Below are 20,947 nucleotides of genomic sequence, written 5' to 3'. Positions count from 1 at the left end.
TTCTGCCAGCAACAATTCATACATGGATAGAAGGAACTAAAACTTGTGCTGCTGCTATTTTGAGGCAAAGCTTCCAAAATTCCAGTTGACAATCATAGAAATACTGTTTTATAATTATTTATTAAACACCAAGGCAAGGGTAGCATTTTAAATTGCATACTATAGATGTCTAGCAAGAGTTTGAATGTATCATGTGGAAGTCGGTATTTTGATGGACTAGAGCACAGTCTCCCACCACTGGCACTATTGACGTTTGGGAGGGATATTTCTTTGTTCTTGGGAGCTGTCCTGTGCATTATAGAATGTTTAGCAGCATCCCTGGTTTCTATCCACTAGATGCCAGCAGCACTGCTTTCCCCAGTGCCAGTCATGACATCAAAAATGTCTCCAGACATTGCCAAATTTCCCCTGGGTGGGGATCACCCTGATTGAGAACTACTGGGCTAGAGCAATATTTCTCATGCTACCAAATCAGCATCTATTCACATGTATTGAGCCCTTGGTAGGCAGTGGGCACTTTGTTGGGTACTTTGATTCGAACTTCACAGTAACGCTATAAGATAGGAAAAATTATCTTCATTTTACAAATGAAGAAATTGAAGGGAAACTTGTTTGAGCAGAATGACTGAATAATGAATGAGTGGTCCAACAGCCATGGTGGGTTCAGATCACAACCAGCTCTTCTCACTCCTAGGCTGGAACTTTGACCCCTCCAGAATCCCAGGTTCATTGCTAATCAATCTCAATTACTCCACAGACAAAGGAAGTGGACCTAGAGTGAGGATGCCTTGAGGATTCTGAGAACTGGCTCTGACAGATGAACTTCCCCAAAGCAAATCAGGAACTCCTGATCGTGTTGAAGTTGGTAGAGATAAAGATAGTTCTTTTCTGGAGACCAGCTCTGGGAGACTCTGAAGACTCAAAGATTAAGATGTCACCATGTTTCAGCCTGTTTCAGCTTCCACCGCACTGCTTTTATTTACCATTGCTCCCCTTTCTTCATTGGCTTGTGAGGGTTAGCATGCAGACGTGTTCATTTCTGTACCCACTGGTGCCTGGCATGTAACAAGCACATGTTTGTTGAGTGAATGAGTGAATAACTGAAAGGGGGCAGGAGAGAGGATGAAGGGGGTGTGTGTTACATCTCTTTGATCCCTCTTAGAATCTCGCCTTCCCATCCTTTGTTTGGATGACACTTGGCTAAGACAATGCCAGTCACCTTGGTGTTCCCAAGTGACCCTCAGTTCTGAGAAACAAGAGGACAGAATTTTAGTATTGGAAGAATACTTAGACATGATATCATCCATAGCCAGTCTGGTTCATCCCTATAATATTCCTGACATGCCCATTAAACCCATTCATTTATTCATTCGTTCTTTCACTTTGCTGGCCATCTGTTATGTGTTTATTTGTTCTGGATGTAAGGGAAGATGAAGATCTTGGCATTCATCTAATCTGTAGTAGTTAAATAATGGGCTTAACTGCTGAACCAAAGAAACGATGATAACTATGATCGTTAACTATGATAGTATGTTTTCCTCTCTTAACCGTCCAGAGGTGGGCAGGCAGTCCAAGGCCAGCAGGGCATTCTGCTGTGTGAGGTTATCCAGGGACCTGGGCTCCTTCTATCTGATTTTCCTGTTCCTCCCTAGGGTGTGGTCCTCTCCTGCAGGGTGGAAGCTGGCTCAGAATATCATGTCCCTATTACAGCCTACAGAGGAAGGTACAGTCATTAGACACATCGTTTCTCACATCCTATTGGCTGGAACTTAGTCACATGGTCACTCCTCCCTATAAAGGAAGCTGGGAAATGTAGTCTGTAGCCAGGTAGCCATGTGCTCTGCTAAAACTGGGTGTGTGCATGTTCTGTTTTTAAAAAGAAAGAAGGGACAAATCAATACCAAAGATCGAGTCGTACTCTGCCATACAGCCCAACTCCTTCATTCTTCTGGTTTACAGATAAGGAAACTAGGCCCAGAGAGGGGAAGTAGCTTGTCTGTGGTTGCAAAACAAGGCAGTGACAGTAGAACTATTAAGACCTGTCTCCCGCCTCCTAGGTCATACACTTTCCATCTCAATACATGGTGCCTTTTAGTAAATTGTTATTATTACTCCTACTCCACTTGGCTTCTGCTTTCTAAGAGAAGGGTTTATTCTCTCTGATACAGACTGTGTAGACTGAAAAAAAATGCACAACCTAAAAGTTGAGAGTTATGTTTTATTCGGTGGAAAAAACTGAGCCCTTAAGCCTGGGACACAGCATCTCAGATAGCTCTGAAGGACTGCTCGGAAGAGGCAAGGGGGAGCCAGGATATACAAGGGTTCTTGCAACAAAGCCCAGGTAGTCGGAACATCACAAGATGAATGACTGTTCATTAAAGAAAACCAGACATCTCAAGTTAAGGAATTTAGTGCTTTTCTATGCATTATGGGAAGATGCAAGAGTCTGGGCTCATTGAAATCATTCCTTTGATATGCACTTCAGCTATCTGGGGCCAGTATCCTGTGTTTTCTCATCCTGAGTTTCCTCAGGGTGCACCGTTGGGAGAAGGGAAGTGCAGGGGGGAGTGGGTGGCTGCAATCTGAGGATTCCACGGTGGGTATTATGTTTTCCATCCTGAGTTCCCTCAGGGCTCACCGGCACCACCCAGGGTGGCTGAAGCGGCTGTAGTGGCTGATAGCTGCTACAGCCTTTGTTCACTGATATGGCAGGCAGCATTTTTAGTTCACAACGATTCTACAGATCAGTGGTTCTTAGTCCTTTTTTTTAGGGGAAGAGGTAGACTCATGGAACTTTTCAGGGAACTGTGAAAGACTTTCACTCTCTCCCCATAAAAATACTCAAACATGCATGCACGGGCAGGCACACACACACATGAGTACACACACACAAGTTCAGGTGCAGTCTGGAGTATTCCCTCCCATATGACCCTAAGAATCCCTGTCAACCCAGGTGGGAATACAATGTAACACGCTCCATGGATGCCGTACTAGGCAGCTATGGAGCCTTCTTCCTGACCCAGCTGGGTTCACGTGACAGCTAGAATTCCCCGCAAACACTTAATTTGAGATCAGCGTGGAGCTACTATGCAAATTGTTTTAATATAAGAATGAGGAGCTCAGAAGTGCTCGGCTACCAAGTTCCGAACGAGGGAAGTTCTATCATGCCAGGAAAGGAAGAAAGGCCATAATAGTAGCAACTGATGGATCCTTCTTTGGGGTAAGCATGCACACCCACGCACTTACCCACAAAGACAACAATAAAAGGTAACTCTTGAAATTACCATTTCTTAAATCATTAGGGATAATTTGCTATCTGAGTGAGGTGATTTTCCACAATGAACTGGCTCTGCAAACCACTCCTTATCTTGGCGTGCCACAGAACAGCCTTTCTCATTTTTTCTTTATAATATACAACACTGCCAAACAGAACATATTGAAAGAAAGTGCAAGCAGACGGTATTTACTCTAAGTGAACCAGAATCAAGTTTTAAATAAAATAGGCTTAACAGAAACGATAACAAAATCTGATCTAGCAGACTCAAAATAATGGCTTGGCACAGAAGACAGCCTGCCCGGAGAATTACATGAGCCTCTCCTGTACGACTGTGTTACATAAAATTAAAGGTTACAGCCGCTGGAGTTTATAGTTCTAAATGCAAGTCTGGTGAATTCGTAATCATGTTCTCTGTGATAGGTCCAGCAGCCCCAAGAATCTACTCATGAAAACTGAAGTCAGAAAAAGCATCCCAGTTCTTATTTTCTGTGCCTCTATCTGGGATTTGAGATGTAACACAGAATCATATACTCAATTTTGTGTCACATTCATAGGAGAAGCCTTAGACCGCAACTTCCATGGTCTTTCCACAGTCAACCTGGGCAAGGCAGATACACTCAGGGCAGAGAAGCAGAAAGCAGATGGCTTTTATTTTATTTATTTATTTTGCAGCTAGTCAGAAGACCACACAAAGCCTTATCAGTATGTAAGCCAGGCAAGAGGGCAAGACCTGTAGCTGGCTTCGCCTTGAACACAGCCGATACCAAGTTCAGCCATTCTCATTCAGGGGACTAGGTGAAACTCCACATTGTGTAGGAGATAGAGGAGGAAGGTACTTACGTCAAAATAATTCAGCCAGATTGTGCCAGGAGGACGTGACCGATTCCTGCAGCCATGAAGAGTCATGACGAGGGTTTCTGGAGGCTTCCAGTCTCAGCTGTCTGCTAGGGAGAGTAGAGTGGGAGATGGAGGGTACCACCTTGTCATCCTTCCCCCCTTTCCATACCTGGAGACCTGCCTGGTTGAAAATGAGTCTTGGTTGGGGGGGGGGGGTCAGATTAAATGTGTGACTCTGTCTCCTTGACAAAAGAAGCCCTCACCCAGACAGTAGGAGAATGGAGCTCTCATCTGTCTTCTTTTGGCAGTGGGCTTCTGACTACAAATGTCCATTGGAGTCTCCTCTGTCTCAGTCTTTCCCAACAACACCTGAAAAATCTTTTTCTGTAAAGAGTATTTTATGGAGCTGTAAGTAGGAAGAGTTAAGAACTGAGTGCTCTATGAGGAATGAAAACATAAACTTGTACTTAGCTTTTAAGCATATATTCCATGTATTAGTCTTAATTATGCATATGGAGCCACTTACATCTCTCATAAATCTAGAGCTATATGTGTCACATAATCCTTGGAACAAATGATGACTTTATAGATCATGAGCCACAGAGAACAATCATAAAGCCTCTGCTCTGCCCCCAGGATACCTTGGGCAGCATCTTCTCATACGAGGCGGTGGGATGCATTTTTACTTACTGGTCTCCTTAGTGCTCCTAGCCCAGCGTCTGACACAAAATACAAGCTCAGGGCATGTTAACTAAAGCACTAAATGATAGTGAGGAAGTCATTTGCCAGAAGCAGTTTGGACATTATTTCTAACCAGATTTTTATCGGGTTCACTTCTTGTGTTGGCCACTAATAAACATAGCTTGATTGTTACCAATATACCAGGGGCTGTGCTACACACTTTCTCTACATGAACAAGTTTAATCCTCACACCTGCCCTCTGATGCAGGTACTCTATTTGCTGCTGTAGATCATCTCTGCACCTCAAGCCCTTCCCCCACGTAGCTCCCAGAGCATCCCAGACTTTGGGTTTCCTCTTATACACTGGTTACTGCCTCTACATCTCCCCAGCCTGTTTTTATTAGAGGCCCTGGGGTTTGACATCTGGCATCTCCTTCTTCCTTGGCATCTCCAAGATGATCTCCTCCAATCTCAGGGCCTGAAATGTCATTTATAAGCTCAGGATTCCCAAATTTACATTTCCAGTCTCACTTTCTCTGCTAATCCCCAGACATACCTGTCTAGAGGCCGGTAAGCAGCCACAGGAGACACGTCCCAAACAGGACTCCAGATCTCCCCACTTCCCCTCCCATCTCCTCCTGCCACTCACCTCCCCGCCCCACAAATGCACAGATCCTATCCTGCCCACAGTTTTCCCCAACTTGGTCAATGTCAACTTTTTCCTTCCGGTTGTTCAAGCCAAAACCTCCTAGTCATCCTTGTTGCACTGGTTGCCCCTTCTGCCTGTAATGTTTTCACCCCAGGTATCCATGTGGCCAGCTCCCTCCCTGCCTTCTGGATTTTCCTCTGGTGTCCGCCCAGTGAGGCTTCCCTGACCATCCCGCTTAAAAGTCCAGAGGCCTGACTGGTGGTGACGGAGTTGGGGTTCCTTTCATGTTTCCCAGCAAAACCTGCATTTCTACACACCTGAAACCATCCTCATTCATCATTTTGTCAGTGAATATTTGTGAGCATCATTTCTGTATCAGGTACTGAACAAGACCTCGGGGGCACAAAGATCCCTGTATACAGACCTGGCTGCCCTTGAGGCTCATGGATAATAGAAGAGAGGGTAGAATGTGGAAGCAATGCCATGTGGTGCGGGTCCACGCATGCCTGTAGGGAGACAGCCTTGCTGCTGAGTAACTGTGGTGGTTGCATGGTGGCCCCCAATGAGATACATCCAAGTTCTAACCCCGGCCGGGAACTGTGAATGTGATCTTATTTGGAAAAAGAGTCTTTGCCGGTGTTTTGGGATCTTGAGATGAAATCATCCTGGATTATCTAGGTGGGTCCTAAATCCAATTTATAAGAGACAGAGGAGGAGGTGACACGGAGACAGAAGGCCATGTGAAGATAGCAGCAGGGATGGGGTTCTGTAGCCCTAAGGCAGGGAATGCCTGGAACCACCAGAAGCTGGAAGAGGCCTGTAACTGACCCTCCCTCAGAGCTTCTAGAGGGAACCCACCCTGCAGACACCTTCATTTTGGACTTCTGCCCTCCAGAACAGTGAGAAAATATATTTCTGCTGCTTTAAACCAAGTTTGTGATAACTTGTTACAGAAGCCATAGGAAACTATAATACAATAACTGTGGCATTAAGGACAAGCCATTTGACCCTCTGAGACTCTTTTTCTCCATCTGCAAAATGGGGATCTTCCTAGCACCCCCTCATGTCACACAGTAACGTAGTGATGAACCATGAAACATGCCTCACAAAATCAGGTGTGAGTTAGTGTCCACAGATTTTTTTCAAAATGAAAATATTGCTCATTGTTTTTACGGATTATTAAAATAATACAAAATTTTAAAAAGAAAATAAAAATGATCTGAATTTCACAACTCCAGAAACAGCCACTATTCCCTACTTCCTTTCTTTCAGATCTGATATATATGTTTAATTTGTGGATCTAAATCTCCACCACTTTGCAACCATTCGGCCTTGGCTTAACCTCTCTGTGCTTTTGTCTCTATTAGTACAGGGGTGATAGTCACATCCACCTGCCAGGTTTGTTGTGAGGATTAAAGGGGGTGATCCATGAAAAGTACTTGAAATAACAGGCCTGACACAATATCTATAAATGGGTAGAGGGTCAGGGAAGGGGTTGCCTGGAGGGCCACGCTTCCTGCAGAGTGCTGGCATGGAGCTGACATGCAGACAGTGCTCCACACAGCACGCTGCAGCTGCTATCCTGATCACCCCTGCACTCAGTCACTGCACTCCAGCGACCTGGAACAGCCGAGGCCCTTCTCACTTGGCCTCCGGACTTTGCTTGGTTGCCCCTCTCTTCTCCCACCTGGCTGATTCTTCCTTGCCCTTCTGGTCTCAGCTAATGTGCCATCGCCCTCCTGTCAGCTTCTTTGAGTGTGGTTCTGTAATGGGGAAGAACAAATCTGACTCCATATTGGATCTGTTTCTTTTGCTTTAACTTTTATATTCTATTGCTTTTGTAGCCTCTGGCCTGGAATATACAGGATAGCCCATTCTCAAGGCCCTGAACTTTAGAGGTATAACACTTTTCCATTCATATAGAGATAAAAAGTTGCAGAACAGAGAATAACATTTGCCTTGTTGAAGGTTATAGCAACATCGTGACCTGACCTAGTGGACAATTGCAAGAACAACGAATTCTGACATCAAGAAGTTTCCAACAACCAAATACACTCTCTCCCCTTTTAGTATAAAAGAAGCCTGAATTCTAACTTGGGGAAGATGGTTTTTCAGGACACTAGTCCACCATCATCTCAGTCCTTGCCCAACAGCTGTCTCTCTATCTATGGGCCTGTCGTGGGGTGAGAGGTATGAACTTGGACTCGGTAACCGTTCAGGGGCCTCCCCTCTGCCTTCACAGCCTGTGCTTATCCCCCTCCCCCTAATCAAAGTATGACCTGCTCTGTGAGTGTTGCCCTTGTCCTTCACCAGCCTTCTAAACTTCAGCTTCACGGAAGCAGACCCTGTCTTACTCATTGCTGGGTCTGCCTCCAGCACCCAGCCCAGGGCCTGGCCCACAGCAAGTGTTCAGAAAATGCTTGTTCAACAAAGGAGGAAGCGAAGGAACAAACACTCGTGACTCCTTTCTGGGGGACCCTGCGCCTGCCCTGACTTGCAGGGCTGGGACAGGTGTCTCCTGTGTTCCCGTAGCCTCCTGGGATTCCTTCCACACAGTACAAATCACAGTTAGAGACTTTGCATGCATAACTGTTCATTGAATATATGTATTTGTCAGCTCTTTCTGTGATAATGCTGTGGAACAACCACCTCCTCAGCAACCTCCCCACCCCCCCCACCCCCAAATCTCACTGGCTTACAAGAACATATTTTTCTTGCTTGTGAGCTTGTAGCTCTGCTTCAGGATACATGTGGGGTTCAGGTGTACACCTTGGGTCTCTCATTCTGGGAACAGAGGCTACCTAAGGCCAGATCTTCTTGTGGTGGATGGCAAAAGGACAAGAGAGCTGAAACATGCAACATCATAAGGCTGTCACTCAGAACTGGCACACTGTCACTTCCTCCCATAGACCACTGGCCAAAGTAAGTCCTATGGCACGCTCCACCTCAGTGGTGGGAAAGTAGGAAATGCCCCCTCATTCCAGTGAGCAGTATCAAGGACAGGGAGAGAAGGAAAAATTGTGAGCCAATAGTACAATTTACACCATAGCTAATTACTGAGGATAATAACTAACACTTGTGTTGTGCTTATTACGTTCCAGACATCAACATCAATTCATTTATTCTGCATAACAACCCAAGGAGGGGGAAAAAATACTATTATTATCCCCATTTTGCAGATGAACAAACTGAGGCCAGTAGAGGTTAAGTAATTTACCCAAGTTAGCTTGCTAGAGAGTGGCAAAGTGGAATGAAATCTGGGAAGAACAGGGCCCAGCACTCATGCCTGTCACCATCCCTCCTCCTGCCTCTTGGTCTAGGGGCTGTACCTCCTTTATCTTGGTTCAGTACATTGCCTGGTGTAAATTGGCCACTCAGTCAATGCTTGTGGGCAGAATGAAAAGGAAGAAATAGTTATTGATCATTTGTTACATGCCAGGCCCTGTTACCTGCTTTTATAAATATTATCTGATATAATTCTCATAGCAATGCTGGGGAGTTAATATCAACCTCCCCATTTCACAGATGAGAACTGGAAGGGGGGGAACACATACAGCCTGTAAGTGGTAGAACCAGTTCTGTAAATGATGCTTGTCTGACCCCTGAGGCCTAGCAGTTTAGGCCAATCCTGAAACTTTAGCTGGATGGGGCTGGCTCCGTCTGCTTGACCTCTTCCCGTTGTCTCTCGGAGTTTTCTTGCTGTGTTAGAGAGAGAGACACTCCCTCCGTTCCCTCCTCCTCCACAGAAAGAGACAGACAAAGAGACAGAGACAGCTTGGGGGTGGGGGAGACAGGATAGGGAGATAAAAAGAACCATTGCTTTCCACCAAAGCACGGACGGTAACTTAAGGCGCCCAGCAGATGGCAGGATGTGGCCAAAGATTCCTGGCTACCAGGCGCCTGGGCGGGCAGGACTGCACCGCGCGGGTAACCTGCGCGTCCCTCAGGGAGCGCCCTCTGAGAGTCCGCGCTCGCCCCACGAGAGCTTTGGGGCACACCCATCGCATTCCTGTCATTAGCATCCCCGTGCCCAGTCTGGGCTCCCCAGCTCCCGCTGCCAGGACCCCACCGACCCAGAGGCGAACCGCCCTTAGTTCAATTTCAGGGGACTCCCGAGGCCCACGCAGAGCCACTCCTAGCGAGAATGATTTGGGGCAAACCACGCCCCTTTGGGGACTCAGTTTCCACTGGAGAATGAGGGGTTAGACTGAGTCCAAAAGGGTACAGACTCTACTTTCACTCATTAAACATTTAGAAAAACATTAAGAAGGAAGAGCGTGTGTTGCAGAACTGGCAGACACACCACTGCCCGGGTCTCAGTCCGAGTGGACAAATAAGGCCAATAGGGCGTCCGGGGGTCTCCCTTCGTAGCCAGGACCGACTAACTACTGACCGAAGAGCTCCTTTACCCCTGAACCTCTACGTGACTCTAAAATGGGCAACAATGCTTTTTCTAACCGTTGGGTTGTTGAGAGGTGACATGGGATTGTGTTTATAAAGCCCTTGACTGAGGCCCGGCACACAGTAGATGCTCACGACTCGCTTACTGCCTGGAGGGAGCGCCCCGACTCCTCCGGGCCGACGCTGCGCTCGGCTCCGGTGGGTGCAGCGGGGAGGCGGCGGCCCGCGCCCTCTCCTCCAGGCAGCCCCTAGGGCTGCGTTCGCCCGCTGTGCCCGCCGCGCCTTCTCCTCCAGGCCGCCCCTAGGGCTGCGCTCGCCCGCTCGCCCCCTCTGCGTAGCCCCCGCCCATTCCCTCCTTCCCCTCCTGCTCCTCCTCCTCTTCCCGCGCCGCCTCCGGTCTCCCGCGTGGAGCGTGCCTCGGCGGCCCCCGCGCCGCGAGCTCCAGCGTTCCAGGGCGGGCGCGCGCGAGGGGCGCGGCATAAGAGCTAGCGTGGCCAGGGAGCGGCGGGCGAGGCGGGAGAGCGCCGCCACGGGGACGCCCGGGAGGAGGGGGCGCGGTTCCCGCCGCTGCGCGGCGCTCGGCCCCCTCCCGGCTCGGCGCGCGGCGGCAGTCTGGGCTGGGTGCTCGCAGCACATTCCGCACCCGTATCCCGGCGGCCGGGCATGTAGTAGCGGCAGCTGCGGCAGCCGCCGCGGCGGAATATGGGCGGGAACCACTCCCACAAGCCCCCGGTGTTTGACGAGAATGAGGAAGGTAAGAGGGCGAGGGGCGCCTGCCCCGCGCCGCCCCCTCGGGCATCGGCCGGGCATCCCTCCTTCCAGCACCCTTGGCTGAGCGCTGGCTGTGTGCCCGGCCCGTGCCGGGCTAGGGGCTTCTACCGAGGCAACAACTCCTCGCGTCGGTGCCCCTCAGGGGCCGGGACGGTGCCGAGCGCGAGCCCGGGCGGGGGATTCCGAGAGGAGAGTGAACCCGAAGGCTTCACTTGGGGGAGCAGGAGGGATGAGTTGACTTCGGAGGCGAGTCTGGATGTTGCTTGGGCTCCGGGGAAGCCGAGGTCTCCTTTAGAGCCCGAGGCTGAAGGAGGCGTTGTGTGTGTGTGTGTGTGTGTGTGTGTACTACGCATTTGGTCTTGTGCACGGGCAGGTTCCATGCTGCCCCCCTCATTCGCCCAGGACAGCTTAGGGAAACTTTTCTTGATTAAACTCCGTGTCTGGGCGGAAGGCGTCCCGCTGTTGGCAGCCTCCCCGGTGGAGGAGTGGTGTAGGCGGTCCAAACCTCATCTAAACTCCAGAACTGGGTTCTTGTGGCTCAGATCAGTAGAGCTTCGTACTTGGAATAGCAGAACCCCTTTTCCGGCGCTGTGTGTCTGTGGGCAACTTCCTTAACCTCTCTGAAACCTTTGTTTCTTCACCTAGGAGAAGAGACTTATGATAACTGCTTACTACCTTAGGGGGTCGTTTGAAGCTTATAACCACTGGTAATTCATGTGAGAAGTGCCTTGTAAATATGATCAGTTACAGAGCTCTGCACAGTGTTGTTTATGTGTTAACTTTGCCTCTGAAAGCTCGGTTTCCTATTGCACTGGTTTCTCCAGTCTCCACTGTGCCCCCAAATGAGAGCCAGGTCTACTGAGCATAGTCCCGGTGCCAGCCAGTGTTCTAGGGCTTTACACGTGCTCACTCAGGCCTCATGGCAACCGTATGAGGTGGGTACTTTTGTTGTTCCATTTTACAGTTGAAGAAAGAGTTGTGTCCTAGTCAGAGCTGGCTTTGAGGCTGGACAGTCTGCCCTGGAGGCAGTGCTTCTTGTGCCCAGGAATAGGCTTGTGGGCATCAGTCATGATCTCTAAATCTACCAAGGCTGTGGGTGGTAGTCAAACGCTCACCCTGGCAGTCCCTCTGAAAAGAATACCTGAATACAGTCAATGTAATTGAGTCAGGCCCATTTGGTCCTTTCTTAAAGGAGTTCCTAGTCTAGTGGCACTGAGGACCATCCATGGTGATAAGGGCAGTGAGTGGGACCAGTGCAGGGGCTTGGAGACCCAAAGAAGGCTAAGCCCTTCCTGGTTGTTTAGTCTGGAACACAGGTAGATAGGGAGCCAGGAGTGGACAGACAAGAGGTAGCCACGTGGGTGGGGGAGGCTCTTGTGTATCCCAGGAAGCATTTGGACACCATGTAGCTGAACTCTTCCCCAGTCAAGTTCATAATGACCCTGAATTGCTCTATGAAAATCAAAGTGATCTTGACACTTAAATCAGTATTTAAATATGTGCTCTGCTAGGGACACATCCTGCTTGGGGTGGATGTGGGGCAGGCCTGTCCCTTTGGGAGAACTTCTGTGAGGTTACATTCAGGGGTGCTCAGACCCTATGAGAACATACACTCATTGACAGATGGAGAGGATGACTTGGGCCAAAAACTTTCTGTTCTCAATCAGTCAAAGGTTTCCTGTCTATTTTGGGGAACGGACCTATATTAGTCTGCTCAGGCTGCTATAACAAGATACCCCAGATGTGGAACTCCCTGGTGGTCCAGTGGTTAGGACTCTGCACCCTCACTGCTGAGGGCCTGGGTTCAATCCCTAGTCAGGAAACTAAACTCCTATTAGCTGGTTACATGGCCACAAAAAAAAAAAAAAAAAAAGAAAGCATTCACAAGATGCCCCAGATGCTTAAACAAAAGAATTTGTTGTTGGTGGTGGCTTAAACAACAGAAATTTATTTTCTCACTGATATGGAGGCTGGAAGTCCAAGATCAAGGTGCCTTCAGGGTTGGTTTCTGGTGAGGGCTCTCTCCCTGGCTTGCAGACAGCCTCCTTCTCCTTGGGTCCTCACATGACCTGTGTGCTCAAGGAGATAGAGAAAGATCTCTGGTGGCTCTTCCTCTTCTTATAAGAACGCCTGTCCCACAGGGTTAGGGCCTCACCCTTATGACCTCACTGAATGCTAATTATCGCCTTAAAAGCCCTCTCTCCAAACATAGCCATGTTGGAGGCTAGAGCTTCAGCATCTGAAGTTTGGAGGGGACACATTTCGGCCCATAACAGGATCCTCTGATGAAAGCTATGGACTCCTTTCCCAGAAGAAAGCACAAACTTATGCATCACTCCCAATTTGAGAGGTTCGTGGTACTAGCCTGGGTCAAAGGTCACGCTTTAGGTAAGTTTTTAGTGTCTTTCTCTTTTATTTGCAGAGAAAATTTGCTTCCCTTATATCGACAACTGTCTCTATCCTTTATCCCAGAAAATATGCTTTAAATATCTATTGACAAAATAGTTATATCTGGCATAGCCAACCTTTTGATTTTCCTGCTGTTGTTCCTCATTCCAAAAGTGGTCGGGCTCAAGGTCAACTCCCTGGTTGAAATACAAGGTTAGGACTCTCCTCATTTTGCTGGCTTCCAGCTCAGTGAAACATTAACTTGTTTGATTTTGCCAGCGTATGTCTCAATACCTGTGCAAGTAACACACTGTTATTTGCTGCCAATTGATTCGCTTATTTCATAGGCATGTACTGGTCATCTTCTCTGCACCCACCCCTGTGCTGGGCAGCAGGAATATGGAGAAGATGAAGGCAAAGTTCTAACCCTCAGGGAGCTGGCAGAGCAGATAAACAGCCAGGACAATGTAAGAGAGCTCAGAGTACTGTGGTATCCTACAGGAGGTGCCCTAACCCTGGGGCAGAGAGGAGGGGTCAGAGAAGACTTCCTCTTAGACTAAGTCTTGCAGAAATGATAGAAGTTCCCAGGAAGGAGAGGTTGGTAGATAAGGGAAGGGTGTTTCAGAGGGAGGGAACAGAATGTGCAAAGACAGATGGTAAAGAATAAACATGGCTCTTTGGGGAGATTGTGGGAACTTTAGTACTCCTGCAATGTGGTGTGTGAGGCTGGAAGCTACAGGAGATGAACCCTGAGTGCTGGGCTGGCCTTAAAGGGCCCAGTGGCCATGTATTTGGAATTGACCTTATGGACATCTGTAGTCACGGAAGGATTTTAAGCAGGGCAGGGACATGGTCCGGTGACCAAACATGCTCTCCCAAACCAGAGTTGCTGAGTGGTTGAAGATGCAGAAACCTACGCAACCAGAACGAATCTGATTTGTAAGTAATTTAAAGCTAAACTATAGCTGAAAATTTGCCATTGTGTAATTGTACCATAACTGTCTACATTCTGATGGCAAACTTTTAACTTGCATCCAGATAGTATTAAAAACTGTAACTTAGTGATGCATTGTGTGGACTCCTTTTCATACCTAATTGGGAATCATTATCACAACTCAGCCAGGGAGGTCTCAGAATCTGCATTTTACTAGAGAGTTTACAGAGGACCTCCGGAAAACTGCCCAGGGTCCCATGGCCTGTGTATGGATGAGCTGGGACTCATGAGTTAAACACCCAGGCCTGTTTAACTCCAGAGTCTGGTACCTAACACTGTTTCCTGTACCACCCCTGAGGACCTACGGGAAAATTCATCCCTCATAGATATGTAGGACCAACACAGAATGAGACTAGCACACAGATCAGGCTCTGATAGAGGTCTCTTTATGCAAACGTCTATAGGAAGATAGTAACAGTGCATCCTGACAGCACTTGATCATTTACGATAATCAGCTACCATCTTCAAAAAACATTTTGTTGAGCTGTCATATCATAATGCAAGTTCTGGGAATGAAAGCAAAATCATCTCCCTTTCCAAATTCGTGTCAAAATTGTTTTTAAGTTTTTTTTCCTTTACCGTCCTAATCTATGTCTAGACATTTTTACATAAGGGTACACTTGCCACACAAAATGATTTCTGCTTTTTCTCTTAGCATCATGTTTTAAGTAGTTTATGTTGCCATAATGTCTTCAAAATTAATATTTTAATGGGCTATGATATTCCATCTGATGGAACTATTGTAACTTACTTAAATGTTTTCTTGTTGTTAGACATGCAGGCTGTTTTCAATGTTTCACCTTTATAAGTAAGTTGCCTGAAAATTTTATACGTAAAGCATTTTTCTTCTTTTAAGTGAATTCCTTAAAATGAGGTGCAGTGAGTGAGATTATTGGATCGAAAGGATTAAATAACTTCTAGGACTCCAGAAACATGTTCTTAAATTATGTTTCCAAAAGGTTTTTTTTTAAATATCAATGTTGTATCAATTTATGGCCTGTACCCACATTTGAGGGTATCAGTTTCACAACCTTGTAAACAGCTCTGGGTATTCTCATTTTAGATTGTTAGGAGTTAAAGGGACATTTAAAAAGAAATGTAACTTCTATATTATTGTTGGGCCAGGTAACTTCACATGCAGCATAGAACATGAAAGCATCTTCTTGGTTAACATAAATATACAACAAAAGTTGTTTAACTCTGGGTACTGTCAGATAACAAAGGCAATTTAAAAAAATCACTCCCTAAAGTTGCAATCATGCTTCACTTGGAGACAGTCTTTTGAACCTGGGGTGTCCTTGTCATTGTGATTCACAAAGTGGCTGAAATCTCTTAATGGGGTAGGATTCACTTCCAACTTTGTCTCAACTTTTTTAGAACTTGGGGCAAGCTCACTTATGTTATACATTGCTTTTCATCCTTGTACCAGTTGTGGCTTGTGCAAAAAGTGGAAACCAAACATATTCTGAGAAAGTTTGGAATTGCTTTGAATGCACTTTGTTCTTTATATATAGAGTACGTACAGAAGTAGAGGCTGGAGAGAGGCCATGTAAGGGATGTGGGCTTATGGGCTTGGTGTCCGTATGTGTATCAGGCATGTGTGTGTCTAATGCAGGAGTCTAGAATGTAAAGCTTAGATTTTAAGATCTACACCTCACTTGAAAGTTCATTTTGATTTGTCTTGTACATGGGGGATTAAGAAAATTACCATAAATCAGTCTGAGATGGTTAAGTAGAAATGAATTGTAGGATGCATTTATACCTTTCAGTCCTCCTAGAAAATAAATATGGACTTCATAAGGATAAACCATGTATTAATCATCTCTATAAAGTCAAACATAAGTATACACACTAATGGATTTCATTGACTATAACGTACACACTTTCCCATGTTTTAACGTTTCTGAAATTGGGATGTGCTTTATGATCACTGCTGGTCATGGTGGTACTTGTGATGTAATTTTATTGTTTGTACATGGTCACAGTTGTTCGTACTAACATGATATATGAAAAGTCTAAAGGAACTCTTTTAAGGGATGCGAAAGAATCACATCGTAGATTAATTGGCAGCATTTCTTCCTTCTTGGTGGCATATAAAGTAATAGTGCATTTAATGTGGATGGCACCTGAAAGTAGATGGAATAGAGCATGCCAGCCTCCTTCAGCTGCAAGTGACAGAAAAGCAACATGATTTCCTTTGAAGGGAATTAATTGGCTCTGGCCACTTCTCATCACTTCCATTCTGGTCCAAGCCAGCGTCACCTCTCTTGCTTAGGTTATTACAATAACTTCCTTAACTGGTCTCCTTACTTTTTCCCTTCCCCTCTTCTTGGCACCTCCATGCAGCAGCCAGAGTGATCCTGTTAACATGGGCATCATTTTTCATGCATTGGTCTCCTCCTAAGGAGTTACAAGCTCCTTAAAGTAGGGATGTGGTGTGATTGATTCACTGCTGTGTCCCCAAGCCCTAAAACACCTGGAACATAATAGATGCTCAATAAATTTTTGATGGACAAATCAATAAATGAATGAATGGAGGTGTAAGTCTCATCAGCTGTGGCTGGAACCAAGTTCCTGAATACTATCATGAGAAATCTTCCTCCTTGGATTCTCTCCTCTGTGTGGCTCCAAGCAGGCTCTCTCCTCATGAGGCCCTTACCACCCCCAGGCTCACAGCCTCACAACTCCAAGTGTGGAAAAGGGAGTATCTTTTTCACCATCATTGCAGAGAACATTCCAGGGTTAGTTCCGATGGGTTCTCATGAGGTCTTGGGCCATTCTTGCACCAATGGCAGTGACCAGGGAGTCTGAGGCTCTAACTGGCCGGGCTGGATCTCATGCCCACCCTTGGATTCAGGGGGTGGCGTTGGTTCCCCTTGAGGCATTGGGACTAAGAAGATATGTGAAGAATATTCTCAAGGAATATTGGAGTATCAACAGAAGAAGAGAAGTGGACCCTGGGTCAGGCAGGTAAAAACAAACAGAAGCATCTACTCCTGTGACTATTATTTTTGTGTTCCTTGAAACATGGAACATTCCTTGTTTATTTTGTTGCATATCCACTTCTGCACTAGACTGACTTACTGAAGAGCAGCAATTCTTTCCTTTTCACCTTGGTGTCTGCAAGGCCTGGAATGGGGCCAGTGAAGGCCTATGGCAGCTCTTTGTTGAATGAGAGATGAAAGTAATAACTTATTGGGGGCCAATTTCTTATATTCTTCTGAGTTCAGAAGCTGTTGAGAAACAAACGAAGAAATTTCAGGTGTATTATTATTAATAAAGTTGGTTTGGAGAACCGACTTGGATTTGAGTCCGGAATGGGCTTTCTATTCTTGTCCCTTAATTTCAAGCTTGAGACTTGCTTGGGCAGAGAATTGAGTCTGTAAGGTGGGCTCTGGGACTGTGGTTCCCAGTCACAGAGAAACCCAAGAAATTTCCAAAAAATGGCAACCTGTAATGATCAATGGGTATCGGACTCTTGTATGTCATGATTTGGGCTATCACTTCTCTTCCCATGGAGAGAGAAGGCAGATCTTTCCCCTAGTGCTTTCTGGGTAAGACAAAAATCGCTCTTTTATGGGACAGCAAAAGGGTGGAGAGGGGAGATGGCTCTCACGATATGAGCTGGAGTGGATAGGGTGTTAGGATGGCGACAGGATTTATGATGAGTCTTGAGGGAAGGGTTTAAATGCCTTGAGAGAAGACGGATCGGTATTTTAGAAGATCAATCAGCATAAGCTAGCGCTGAGCTTAGGCATTCTCCTGAGAGAATTGGGAGGAACAAAATATTCTTAGCAATACTCAGTTATCTAAAATCTGGGCTCTGAGCTATTACAGACAGAGATGGAAAAACTGTTCTACAAAGAGCAGTGAGAGTCCTGACACCCTAAAGGGATATTCTCCTGCGGACAACAATGGGGACAAACAGTTTAGGATACCAGGGGAGAATTGTGCACCAGAACTACCAAGAAGAGAAAATCAGGCTTATTAGCCAGAGCCAACCAAGGAAAAAGTGAAGACCGATGTTGTTACTGATCCTGCAGTCTAACTCCTTTCAGCCCTTGGTTTTTCTGACCTTCTTGGAGTATCCTTATTCATTGAGGAGTCTGGCCTCTGGTTCCTCTTTCCATCTGTGAAGTCAGTAATATAAATAGGCCCCATTCTCTCAATGTGGGGTTTTACCACTGTTCACCCATATCCCGTCCCTGTTTATTTCCATGCAAAGAATTGTCCTTCCTTGTCCCGTTGCAGTTCTGTGGGAACATGTGACTTGCTTTGGTCAATGTGAGCAGAGGCAACGTGTGTCACATCTTGGAAAAAGTATTTACGAACTAGGTGTCACTTCGTATGTCTCTAGCTCTGGGCAACCACGATGTTCTGGATGGTGGAACTTACTTCAGCCTGGTTCCCAGAGTGAGTTCAGCGTGGAACGGAGGCCACACCGACTACCAGCCCACCTGACCTGGGACATGACATCAGTGAGACAGGCACTTCTGCTTTGTGAAGGCACTGAGATTTGGGGCTGCTTGTTACTGTAGCATAACACAGCCCGTCCTGATTGGCACACTTACCAAAACCAGCTCTCCCTCAGGCAGAGAGCATTCACTATTTTACAGTTAATTATTACGTTAGCTGTATTGTTATTGTAGATACCCTTTATCATGTTATTTTCCTTCTATCCTGATATGCTGGGAGGTTTTATTATCAATGAGGGTTGAATTTAAGTAAATGCCTTTTCTCCATCTGTTGAGATAATATGTGGTTTTTCTCCTTTTTCTTTATCTGACTAGGTGAAGAATCAAATTTTTAGAGTATTCTTAAATAATAAATCAACCTTTCATTCTTGGCATAAAACCCACTTTCTCATGATGTGAAATATTATTAGATTTGATTTGGTAATATTTTGTTTATAAATTTTTCATAAGAGGATATTATGAACAGTATGCCAATACATTTGATATTTGGATAAAATAACTACTTTGGAAAACACAACTTAGCAAAAATAATACAAGGAGAATTTAAATATTAGAATAATTCTATATCTATTAAGGAATTGAACCTGTAGTAAAAATTTTCTTGTAAAGGGAAGTCTAGGCCCAGATGTCTTCATAGGTGAATTCTCCCAAATGTTAGAAATAATAATAATGATAATCTTCTGCAGACTCTTCCAGAGAAGAGCAAGAAAGGGCACACTTGTAAAAAAAATTTTATTGAAGTATAGTTGATTTACAATGTGTTAATTTCTGCTGTACGGCAAAGTGACTCAGTTATATATATTTATTCTTTTTCACATTCTTTTACATTATGGTTTATCACAGGATATTGAATATAGTTCCCTGTGCTCTACAGTAGGACCTTGTTTATCCATTCTATATAAAATAGTTTGCAGCTGCTAATCCCAAACTCCCAGTACTTCCCTCCCCCACCCCCTTAATGTCTTTATTAGTTTTTTAAAAAATAAATTTATTTTAATTTTTGGCTGTGTTGTGTCTTTGTTGCTGCACGTGGGCTTTCTCTAGTTGTGGCGAGCAGGGGCTACTCTTTGTTGCGGTGTGCGGGCATCTCATCGTGGTGACTTCTCTTGTTGCAGAGCACGGGCTCTAGGCACACGGGCTTCAGTAGTTGTGGCTCACGGGCTCTAGAGCGCAGGCTCAGTAGTTGTGGCGCACGGGCTTAGTTGCTCCGCGGCATGTGGGATCTTCCCGGACCAGGGCTTGAACCCGTGTCCCATGCATTGGCAGGCGGATTCTTAACCACTGCGCCACCAGGGAAGCCCATCTTCATTAGTTTTTTGTATCAAGGTTATATTGGCCTCATTAAAAGAATTTGGAAGTATACCATTTCTTGCAATTCTCTGTAAGAGTTTGTTTAGGATGGTTATTATTTCTGAGTTTCACATGTATGGACCAAATGTTCATAATATCTTCTTAATCTTTTCAGTGTTTGTAGGATCTGTAATGATATCTTCTTTTTTAATTCTGATTTTGGTAATTTGTGTTTTCTCCCTCCTTTATTTTTTGATTGGTCTTGCTTGGGTTTATCAGTTTTTTAAATTTAAAAATACCCCTTGGTATTTGTTATTAATTATTATTTGTTTGCTAATGATTTACTGGTTTATGTTCTCATTTTAATTTTCTCCTACATACATTTTGGTTTAACTTACTGTTCTTTTTCTAGATTTTTGAGATAGAATCTTTGATCATTGATTATATTTACTCACATATTCTGCTCATTATTTCTTCCTTCACTTGGAAGTTTCCATTGGAATTATCTTCATTTTGCCTGAAATATTTTCTTTAGCATTCCCTTTAGTGTATGCCTTCTGGTGACAAGTCTCACTTTTTATTTGTCTGAAAATGTCTTCATTTAAACTTTGTTTATGAATTATTATTTTTCTGGATATCAAATCTGTATCGGCAGCTTTTTCCTTCAGCATTTTGAAGATATGATTCTATTGTCTTGTGGTTTTTATTGTTTCTGATTAAAAGATGACTGTCAGTACTATTTTTTGCTCCTTTTCAGCTGACATGTTTTATTTGTCTTGCTGCTTTTAAGAATTTTATATTTTGCTATAAAATTTAAATCAGAAATTAAATCAGAAATTTAATTACGGTTTGCATAGGTCTGGCATTCTGGCCATTACCTCCTGCGGCTCTTGCTTCTTGTATCTGTGCTTGAGTGGCATTGTTGTTTTTGCGGGATTCTTATTTTGTCTTCTAATATCACTTCTGACATTTTCTTTCTCCTCACATTATCAAACTCAAATTGCACAGATATTAGGCCTTATCACTATGCCTTGTATGGCTCTGACAATATTTCCGTATTTTAAAAAATTCTTTTCTTCTCTTTGTTTTTAGTCCGAATATTTTCTTCTACCCTATTTCTTTTGTAATCACTTCAGGTCTCTCTATCTGCTATGAAGTATAACTTTCAAGTTCTTAATATTCAT

The 20,947-nt window shown here is 45.2% G+C and overlaps 1 protein-coding gene across 1 annotated transcript in view; it reads left to right on the top strand.

Annotated features, from left to right (window-relative positions):
* Nucleotides 1-10,267: 10,267 nt before the first annotated feature.
* The window catches only part of STK32B (serine/threonine kinase 32B), a 341,842-nt gene continuing 331,162 nt past the window's right edge, over nucleotides 10,268-20,947 (top strand). Inside the window, exon 1 of the mRNA XM_061191226.1 lies at nucleotides 10,268-10,599. Coding sequence (XP_061047209.1) covers nucleotides 10,548-10,599 — 52 coding nt within the window. The 5' untranslated portion in view covers nucleotides 10,268-10,547. The remainder of the gene's footprint in view (nucleotides 10,600-20,947) is intronic.

The sequence above is a fragment of the Eubalaena glacialis genome, chromosome 5, assembly GCF_028564815.1.
Source record: "Eubalaena glacialis isolate mEubGla1 chromosome 5, mEubGla1.1.hap2.+ XY, whole genome shotgun sequence".
NCBI classification, from domain to species: domain Eukaryota; kingdom Metazoa; phylum Chordata; class Mammalia; order Artiodactyla; family Balaenidae; genus Eubalaena; species Eubalaena glacialis.
This window is presented reverse-complemented; position numbering and strand designations above follow the sequence as displayed.